Below are 10,947 nucleotides of genomic sequence, written 5' to 3'. Positions count from 1 at the left end.
ATGTCGTGTTTGTCAGGTGGCAGAGTTCCAGAGCTGTATGAATGTGATGAGTTACTCCTGATGGTCTCTTTACTCAGCAGCCTCTACCATCAGCGTGTGAATGTGTAGGTGTGACCTGCGGTGTAAAAGCACTTTGAGCAGTCAAAGGACTTCCTTTTACCATTTAACCTGATTTGTCACCTCTGTAAATGTAACGCGCTTGAGGTCAAAGAATACAACCAATCATAAACAAGAATAATACACATTTTATTAAAACAAAGTTTTCCATCATGTCAAAAAAAACAGAATAGACTGTAATGGCGTGCAACCATTCCTCTTCATACAACAACAAAAAAAGTTACACTTCTAGTATCGCACTACTAGTCGAAGTGGGAAAAAGTCACCGGGATTATATTTGTCTGTACACACACAAAGGGTCGAGTTAACCACCTCACCGCCAATCGTCTGCTTTCAGGCTTCCTTACCGACACAGTGGGTTTTATTGTACAGACAGTATGAACACAGACGTGGACATTAAGCTCTGACTGATAACTTATCATACACGAAAGATATGAAGACGTCTCAGGGTGTGAAAAATATTCATATAGGATCAGAGAAACTTTATAGAATAATCTAATTTCCTTGATGTTTAACAAACTGCAGCACCAAGAGGCTGTTTTATTGTACAGACAGTATGAACACAGACGTGGACATTAAGCTCTGACTGATAACTTATCATACACGAAAGATATGAAGACGTCTCAGGGTGTGAAAAATATTCATATAGGATCAGAGAAACTTTATAGAATAATCTAATTTCCTTGATGTTTAAGAAACTGCAGCACCAAGAGGCTGCACATATTGAAATAAAACCTCACTGATGGAGAAATAAAGTGTTTCTCATCTGTTGAAACACTCCTCCAGCTGTGTGGTTCACATGATACTCAGACCTCCAACATTCAGTACCAGGAAGAGAAAGATGTTCCAGCGGTTTGGTCAGTTATCAGTCAGGCGTCGTGTCTCTCTGCAGAGATATAAACTATAAAACAGACGAGAGAGCTACAGACAGGTGGAGGTGCGGCTGTGGAGGTCTACAGACAAATTCTGACAGAACAAAAAAAAGCAGGCGTCGGTTTGAAGATGGTCATCCGTCTCCTTGAACCCTCTGCTCGCCTCATTTCTTCGTTTTGGGAGGAGGTCTGAGGAGAGAAAGAAGAAGTGTTTAAAATATGGAGCAAAGTATGTTAGATGGAGATGTGGGAGAGTCTACATGTTGGGTGGGGGTGGGGGGGTCAACCTGTCACCATAACTCAGATCTGGACCACACAAACACAGTCTTGGCGCTCTGGAGCAGCAACATGACCTCATGTCCTTGTCCGTTTATTTTTTTATTAAATCTTCATATTTTCAGACGCTCAAAGTCTAGTGACCTTATTCGGAAAGGACAAACAAAGACCTACAAAAGAACTACATCTATGGCTGCCAGATCGAGGTCAGAAATGTACCGACCCTTTTTCTAACAGTGTTAATTGCGCAGCTATTTTGTCTCCTGTAGCGCCGTAAAGGAGCGTCTTCCTGCTCCTGAAGTTACAGAAAATAAATCCACTCATGGATCAGTGAGGTGTAAAAAAGTACAATCCACTTTTTGTCAAACAGAATTTAAATATGAATAAATCTGAACATACGGGGGCATCTCAGCGGGCGATTGCTTCACTACAGCGAGCACAGCACAGCCTCAAGAGTCTTCCCATCACCAGGAAGAAACTAAATCCAAGAAGCTAACTACAGCGCAACGCTAAATGTGTGACATCTGACCGGTGACAAGTCAACATGGTGAAAGACTCGGGTCTAAAGATGTCCTCAATGTCAGCATGTTGTGACCAGTTAAAACCTTGAATGTTGTGTGGAACTATTCATAGCATGTTCTCAGTTACCACCTCCTTGTTTTTAAACCAGTTTTTATTATTCAAATGAAAGACAGATGTTAAATGTGACGCTGAGACCCGGCGAGGAGAGTTTAATCTGAGGCACAAACACAGAGAGGAGGAGGAGGAGACTGTGGGTTAATGCTGTTAGACACTCAACAGTTCTGTTAGAGAAACATGACCACCTTTTAACCTACAGCCAGTCCCTAAAACTTGCAGTTTATCTTAACATCTTTTTTTTTTTCCTGTGGTTGTCAGGTGTTCAGGTGAATGTGTCATTTTGAAGAGATGGAAAATGATCACGCTCGTGCTGCAGCTCCGCAGTGAAAGCCACAGAGTCTCTGCTGCGGTCACATGACAGAGCTATTAATTGTTCCCCACATACAGAACCTGCATGAACTCCTGGAAAGTGAAAACGCTGTTGCATTAACTGATGGCCAACTTTTTTTTTTTTAAATTTAGGCAGCTGCAGGAGTTTACCAATTATTAGGTCCCTAGGACTTTCATTTTTGTTGATGGGGTAAAGAAACATATTGATATTCTATAAGTTTAAGATTCTGGTAGTCAGTCAGCAAATCTGAAGAAGAGGTATTTAAGTGAAACATTTTGTATTTGCCTCTTAAAGACTGTGGAGCAGAAGAGCAAAGTGACCCTGATAAGGTGCCTCCAAAAATATTCTTACATTCACACATTAAATGAACTTTCCGTTTACTGATTTTGAAAGTAGTCACATCTCTTTATGACTCGTTTAAGAATCTTAACAGGTGAATTTTCCATCCATTAGCATGAAGAGTACAAATGTTAACTGCAGGTTTCATAATCACACCTGCCCTCAAGTCCTCCTGGTTGTTCACACATGCACCCTTCAAAAGAACGGAGGAGCAACAGAGTCCGCTCTACGACGCTATGGGAATATTTGCCTTCAGATCTGACAGAATCACAATATCAACACAAAGTTGAGAATAGAAAACCTGATGAAGCCGCTTGATTAAGATCAGATGGTAACGGTCGTGTGTAGACGCTCGTGGTCGTACACAGATTGCAGGGAATAAACAGCGCTGAACTCCCACTCGCTCCAGGTGAGTTCTCTTGATTATATCCTGCAGTGTTCTCACTTGACCTTCACTCGGGGTCTAGCAGGAGAAATTCCCACTCAAGTCAGACTATTACATTCTGTTTGTGTTCACACATGCAGCTCAGCCTGAAAAACTTCAGGAGTTTTCTGCAACCGAAGAAGATTACGGTTTGATTTTCAATCCTCTGTTTAAGTTGAAGATTTAACTCTACCAACTGTCCACCAGATGGAGCTCTTTCACACTGGTGAGGCTGTAAAAAAAATACATTTTCCAACCAAATAAAGAACAAAACTCTTGTGTTTTATCCACATCTAAAAAGCTGCGGACGAAAGGAAACTATTCACATGTAAAAAAAAATATATTTAAACCTGCTAGGTTGGGACAGGACGGTGAACAGAATCAGAAAGCAGGGAGAGGGAGACAGCTGGGAATGACACGCAGCAAAGGAGCCACAGGTCAAACTCAAACAATGGCTGCCCACACTGTACATGGAGCCCGCGCACCAAACCACTAGGCCACTGGCCCCACCTTAAGATTTAATTTCAGGGAGCAACATTTACCAGACTGAAAGACTGTTTCAGACTGATCGTAGTTAATGAAGGACCTCTTACTCAGTGAGTTGTGGGAAATGTTAAAAATATCAGTGGTTGGTTTGAAGCGGATGAATAAAATCAAAAGTTTTAAATATATCAGTCATTTACCCTCAGTTCCACAAATAGAAATAACGTACAAGATTAAATGTCAAGCTACAAAATGCAGGGGGTTCAGTGGAGATCGATTAAAAGGTTTATTTTGTTTGTGAACAAAAGATGAAGAATGAGGAACATAAATAAATACACATGACGGTTCCTCACATTCTCAAACCAAGTGAGCAGATAAAAACCTTAAATGTTTCACGTTTGATTCAGGATGTTTATCCACAGGACAGAAGGTTTTAGAGTCTGGACCCCCCGCTGGGCTCACAGACCTGAGAAGTCCAATAAGAAGCTTCCACGAGATTAAACAACAATTTAATTAACACAATCAAATCCACTTTATACTCGAGGTAATTAGTCTGAGGGACAAAACTTCAACTAGTTCATACACTCATCAAATATTCATTTATTTAGAGGAATGGTCTTATTAACAACCCTCAAATTATTTTTGTAGTGACGGTACATCATGACTCATTATAGCTCACTAATAGTTTTTAATTTTTTAAGATTTCTTGAAGAAATATTGAAATCCAGGAACCTTTTTGTTTCAGTCAGTTTCCCTCTTTGATCAGACACTCAAATGACCTTTCTAAAAGATTTATTTAGGGTCTTTTTGTGCATTTATTAAAGCGATAGGACCGTCCTAAATCGGGGGAGAGAGAGAGAGAGAGAGGGGGGAACAACAGGCGGGAAATTAGTCACAGGTCAGAATAGAAACCGGCCCGCCAGCATGGATGACTACAGTCTTTGCACATGAGGGCACGCAGCAACCACAAGGCCACCGGCACCCCAGAAACTCTAAATAACATTTATCAATAAGAAAATCTTCATTGTAATTAAATGCACAGAAGAAATTACGTTTCAATTTGGAGATTTCAGGATCCTTAACTAGGATAACGTAACAGCTTAAAGCCAAGTTAGAGTGTCCAAGTTTAAACCTTTCATGTGTTTTCAGGGAATATTTAATTAAGTTTAAAGTAATTAGAGGGACGAGTGCCGGTCTGTAAAATGTCATTATTCAGAATATATTTAGCATCTGTTGAGTCGGTTTTAGCGCCACCTGGGGGTCAGACGATGGAGGTAGTCGCTGAGAATCTAGAGGCCTTCTCAAACGGCTCCCTACACACTGACTGCTGTTCAAAACCTCTCGGTGTGGTTGTCCATCAGCCAGTCTGCACCTATACTGTCTTACTGAACAGGTGTAGCGCCTGTCATCTCCATCTGAAGCAGGACACTGTTAAGTTTTCTGCAGGAGTTGTAGTTCAGGTGTCAGGGTCAAAGGTGAGTTAAGCTCCTTTAGTGTGATGTTTGTTTACCTGTAGATGCCGACCACCACGGCGTGGTCTCTCTCGTAGGGCTCCAGTGTGAGCTGCTCTTGTGGCTTCATGTTCTCAGCGCTCATCTTCTTCACCTCCGCAGCAAACACCGCCTCAGGAGCCGCCGTCGAGTCTATACAGTTAGCCTACAGAGACACGAATACAGTTCATTTAAACCATGACTAACTGACCACATGATAACTGTAGTTAGTGTTTCATATATATTAAGAGGTTAGGTGTGACTCCTTGTTGTACCTTGATGGAGATGACAAAGTGTCCTCCGTTCTTCAGGAAGTTGTGAGCGTTCAAAGCGACGATTCTGGTCTGATCCGGCTGAGCAACATCAGCAAAGATCACGTCCACCATACCTACAGAGAGAGAGAGAGAGAGAGAGAGAGAGAGAGAGAGAGAGAGAGACAGAGATAGAGAGAGAGAGAGAGAGAGAGACAGAGAGAGAGACAGAGAGAGAGACAGAGAGAGAGAGACAGAGACAGAGAGAGACAGAGAGAGACAGAGAGAGAGAGAGAGAGAGAGAGAGAGAGACAGAGAGAGAGAGACAGAGACAGAGAGAGACAGAGAGAGACAGAGAGAGAGAGAGAGAGAGAGAGAGAGACAGAGAGAGAGACAGAGAGAGAGACAGAGACAGAGAGAGAGACAGAGAGAGAGACAGAGAGAGAGAGACAGAGAGAGAGAGAGAGAGAGAGAGAGAGAGACAGAGAGAGACAGAGAGAGGGAGAGACAGAGACAGAGAGAGAGACACAGAGAGAGAGACACAACACATCTGTTAACACACCTGTGATGTACCTGGTAACAGAGAGGAAGAAGTTCCTGATGTTTGTCCACTAAAGTTGTTTTTGTGTTGGCCCCTCCCATGGCCTCTATTTCAGAAAACTTGCGCTTACTGTTGATTGGTTAATAAAGTTGGCTTGCAGCACTTGTGCTTCCCTCATTGGTGACAGTAAGATCTGTTTTCAGTTGCTTTGTGTGCATAATATTTACTTTTATTCAACGTTATAGCTAAAAAATGAGAAGGAAAGCAGCAAATTGAGACCAGGGAGCTGAACCCCCGAAAGACTCGGTGGATTGGTTTCTCCGTAACCATGACGACCAAGTGGATAAGAAGAACTGAAAGACAAGTGTGGCGATGTTATGGTCGTTGAACTATTTCAACTGACAGCGTTTTAAAAAAAAGGCGTGTTTTGGGGCCTCGATTGGAGAGATGGGATAGTTGGAAATTGGAGCGAGATCGAGGGTGAGGTGCAGTGAAGGAGCCACAGGTTGGATTCCAACGCAGGCCGCCATCTTTGAGGACTACAGCCTCTGTACAAGGGGCGCACAAACTACTCTCACTCTACCACTGGCACCCCAAAAAAAAAACCCTGAACTGAAGTTTTGAATAGAGAATAAAAACTGCTGTTAGTGGACACAGACCCGAAACCTAACCAGGACTATCTGCCTACCTAATTCAAAATGTAGCTTGAGCCACATTCTTCTCTGTTTCTCAGGACTACTTACCAACGAGCATGCGGTATTTGTGCGGGTGTCTGGCATCTTCGATGATGGGAATGATGTTTGTGCGTTTCTTTGCCACGTTCAGGAGATCACGACCTGATCGATGAGAAAACTCCACCGCATACACCAGACCTTCCTGTAACACACACACACGTTACTGCGACACAATCTAAATCAGATATTTTAAATCCTTGTTGGATCAAAGTGTGTCCACTCGTAGTCCGTGTGTGTGACTGTCAGTGTTTATGTGAAATGACGTCCTCGGTTAAAGATGGACTTAAGGATGTTCTGAGCTTTTACTACTCTACTGACCGGTCCAACGATGTCCGACACGTGGGACACTGTGGTTCCTGAAGCAGCTCCCAGGTACATGACCTTTGCCCCCGGCTTGATGTGGATCTGGTCCACTCCTCCCAAGATGGCCGCTGCCAGCTTAGATCTGAACGGATTCCAGGCTCTGTACTCCGTCTTCACTTCTCCCTCCTAAGAGACGGGAAAAAACTATTATTTGAGGGACACTTTGGTGTTCTTGAAGTGGGCTGGTATGAGTAGTAAGTGTAGAAGCCACCAGAGACGTCGGTCAGCTCAGCACCTCTGCAGGAGTTCACGCTCACAGGCTGAAGAACGTTTGCTCCACAGAAACTGATTTAGGGAAAATCCAGCCAAAATCAAGAATCTGTAAGAGCCTGATTCTGAACCTGAATCTGATCCAGAATCAGTAAAATGAACCCTCATAAACATGCAGCTGTGAAGACTCTTCACCTCAACACTGATCCTCTTCTCTCCGTACACAGAATCTCCCACCGCCATGTTCTTTGTCACCAGAGCGTCCTCCTTTCCTCTGCAGATAAACACACCTGAACACACACACACACAACACACAACGTCAGTACATGAAAACACTTCTGCGTATTAAAAGAAGGATTTCCGACTTCACATCTGAATTAAGAGTCCCGATGAAAATGAACTTCGAGAGTATCTAACTGTCTTGTCATGAAGCGATCACAAGATAGAAGACGAGACTATGGGATGAATTTGATTGGATCGTTAGCTTCGAGAAAACTTTCTAATTGGGTCTAAAAAAAATAGAAACCCCCCCGAGTGCAGGATGAGTCATCAGGCATTTAAAACGCTTCACAGGAAGAGAAAAATATAGATATGTTACGATACTAAAGAGAACGCTTTATCAGCAGAAGGTTACAAACAAAGGAGTACAAACCTTCATGTCTGTGTGGCTCCACCATGACCTTCCTCCCTGCTCCAAAGCCTCCTCTTCCTCCCCTCCCTCCTCTTCCTCCTCTTGGGGCCCCTCTGCCGCCGCCTCCCCTGCCTCTAAATCCTCCTCCATCAGGAGACCGGAATGATCCCCCTGAAAGCACAGACACGTTACTGATAAAGGTCCAGGTCATTAACACAGATGAAATAATCAAACTCCCTCAGGTCTCACCTCTTCCTCCTCTGAATCCTCCTCGTCCTCTATCGCCAAATCCTCCTCTACTTCCTCCTCTGTCGCCGAATCCTCCTCTGCTTCCTCCTCTCCCTCTGTCGCCGAATCCTCCTCTACTTCCTCCACGAGGACTGAACCCTGAAACACAAACACAACTCATCAGTCGACTGAACACACGTGCACAAGGGGGGAAAGCTTCCTCATCTGCACTCCTGCACTTTAACTTCTGTCAATACTGTCCATTTACAACTCTGTTTTTACACATTTAATCTTCATATTTAAGACTAGTAATGTAAGTTAAATCCTGGTTGTATATATTCTCATTCTTAGTTTTGATATTTTTAATGCTTATTTACTTTGTATTTAATATTGTGTTTAGATTTGCTAACATTGTGTGTTTGGACAACCTGCTGCTGTAACGTTTGGGATCAATAAAGTAATTCTATTCTATTATTATTATTCATTTTTTATTTAGTAAAGCTAACAGCATTAATACAAGCTGTCACATTCAGCTTTGGGTTTCTGCAATGTCATAGATTTAACCCAATCCAATGCTGGGTTTTTTTATTAGTCAAAACAAGGGGGCGGAGCCTGGACCCTGAGGAGGGCGGGGTTGGGGGAATGTGTGGATACTTTAAAGAGGAAGTTAAATGACTTGAAGGCGGATACGTCTGGCTGTAGATGTATTTGTGGATGATTTTAGACAAACATTTTGCTGTTCGGATTTGTTATTTGTGTCTTTTAATGTTTAATGTATTTTGTATTTGAAAGATTGGCTGTTCGTTGTAGAAATGTTTTGCTGCCTGTCTTGGCCAGAGAGAGTTTTAATCTCAATGAGTTTCTTTCCTGCTTAAATAAAAATGTGAGAGGTGGAAGATGCTTGAAAGAGTTTATGTCTGCGTCGGTTCTATCTAAATCAATCAAACTTTATTTATATAGCACCTTTCAGCCAAATTAAATTGCAGTTCATTAAAGTGCTTTACAAGAGTGCAGAAAAGTTGTTGACAAAAAGTAGTTTATAAACTCATTGAGAGACTAATGAACACCAATAAGAATTTTAAGACTGCGTTTAAAAATCTCCATAAGGTTAAGGTCTCGATAAAGGTTTGATGTTCAGTCCAGGTACATCTAAACTACTCAATGTGTAATTAAAGTCATCGTTTGTCTATAGAGGAGAAGCCAAACATCCAAACTCACTAAACTACGTTCACAGATATGTTTGAACTTCATGTGACCAATCAGCAGAGGGCATGTCTCAGTACTAGGCATGAAATGTCTTAAGTCTGAATGTTTCTACTAAAAGATATTTATGTATTATTTTATGAAAAGCAATAACCTTGCTCTCCCTGTATCAGCAGATGTATGCCAACACACACACATTGTCGTCTCTGAACTTAAGTTACGCAGTATATTTAATAATAAGTCTTTCCACAAGTGGAAGTGCACATACCTGGAATTATTCTATTTTTCCTGCCTTTATTTAACTGATGTACATATGTTTGATTTTTGTATTTATTTTTAATAATTTATTCCTGTTATGCAGATAACAGATTTCCCCCCATGTGGATCAATACAGTTTATCTTTATCTTTATCTATCCCCCCCCCAACGTAAACCCAAACTATATTTACGACATTTCATCGTGTTTAGATCAGATCCACCGACTCCTGTTTGAAAAACAACCTCAAAATGAACTTTAAATCTGCTGTAGTGTCGAAATACGCTGAGACCTCACTTAGCGGGGGTAACACATTTCGACGCAACACCTAGCTAACTCCATGCTAACATGCTAACGGTTGATTTTCCAGCATTAGCGTCGCGACAGGAAGCAAAAGAAATAAATAAACAGATGAAGCAAACATCTCCAGGGTGCCAGGTCAAATTAAAAGACAACTTCACGCTTAATTAAGAGTTGATATCCGGAGTTTTTAGAGGACACGTGGTGACGAAAGATGCTCACAGGAGAGAAAAAAAAGTCCAACACGTGTGTTTGTCTGCACCGCGTGTTGCTGCTCTGTCGTCTTCTGTGGCTTTAACAGTCATTATTACAGGAACATATTTAGAATATACTGCAATTTAAACACAAGTCATTTTTAAAGCAAGCTGTGTTAAAGTGATGTTTAGTATTAACATGTTGAAGTTGATGATGTGTGCAGCGTGGCGGTGTAGGCCAGCGTCTCAAACTACACGTAGCATGTTTAAATAAAAACATAAACACGTTGTTGAATAAATAACAATAAACGGTCATGTTTACTGTACCTGGCCTCATGTTGTCTGGTGGTAAAGGTTAACTTAAACTGGTGGATCTTCTTCCCCTCGTCTTCTTCTGTGTGTCTCTCCGGGAGGACCGACGCGATGTGAGCGCTACACACGTGCAGCGGAGACTTCTTCTTCGTCTTCTCCAACTGCTGCAGGTTTCACACAGGAGGAGGGAACACCGCCACCTGCTGGAGGGGAGTGTAAACACATGACCTGCTTCATTATTATCATTACTAACATTGTATTATTGTATTATTATTATTATTATTATCATTTAGCATCAATATATATACATATATACTGTTCATTCTATATATTTTATTATATTAGTCTATATTATATAACATTTCATTATATTACACTTTATTCTTCATATTGCACTATATTATATTATATTATATTATATTATATTATATTATATTACATTACATTACATTACATTACATTACATTATATTATATTATATTATATTACATTACATTACATTACATTACATTACATTATATTATATTATATTATATTATATTATATTATGTTATATTATATTATATTATATTATATTATATCATATCATATCATATTATATTATATTACATTATATTATATTATATTATATTATATTACATTATATTATATTATATTATATTATATTACATTATATTATATAACTGCACTCTGCATTACTGTGGTACAACACTGCCTCTCTTCTCTGCTGTTTACATCACTTGCTGCTATTTTA

The 10,947-nt window shown here is 40.9% G+C and overlaps 1 protein-coding gene across 1 annotated transcript; it reads right to left on the bottom strand.

The window, feature by feature from the left end:
• Positions 1–724: 724 nt before the first annotated feature.
• On the bottom strand, positions 725–10,366 carry fbl (fibrillarin). The gene is made up of 9 exons (XM_020654588.3): positions 10,209–10,366; positions 7,951–8,088; positions 7,723–7,872; positions 7,266–7,360; positions 6,816–6,986; positions 6,507–6,639; positions 5,247–5,359; positions 4,992–5,137; positions 725–1,178 (listed from the first exon to the last, which is right to left on the bottom strand). The coding sequence occupies exons 1-9, from the start codon at positions 10,216–10,218 to the stop codon at positions 1,154–1,156; spliced, it is 981 nt and encodes a 326-aa protein (XP_020510244.1). The 5' UTR covers positions 10,219–10,366; the 3' UTR covers positions 725–1,153.
• Positions 10,367–10,947: the final 581 nt, after the last annotated feature.

The sequence above is a fragment of the Labrus bergylta genome, chromosome 8, assembly GCF_963930695.1.
Source record: "Labrus bergylta chromosome 8, fLabBer1.1, whole genome shotgun sequence".
NCBI classification, from domain to species: domain Eukaryota; kingdom Metazoa; phylum Chordata; class Actinopteri; order Labriformes; family Labridae; genus Labrus; species Labrus bergylta.
Note: the sequence above shows the minus strand (reverse complement) of the source record. Positions and strands in the feature narration are given on the sequence as shown.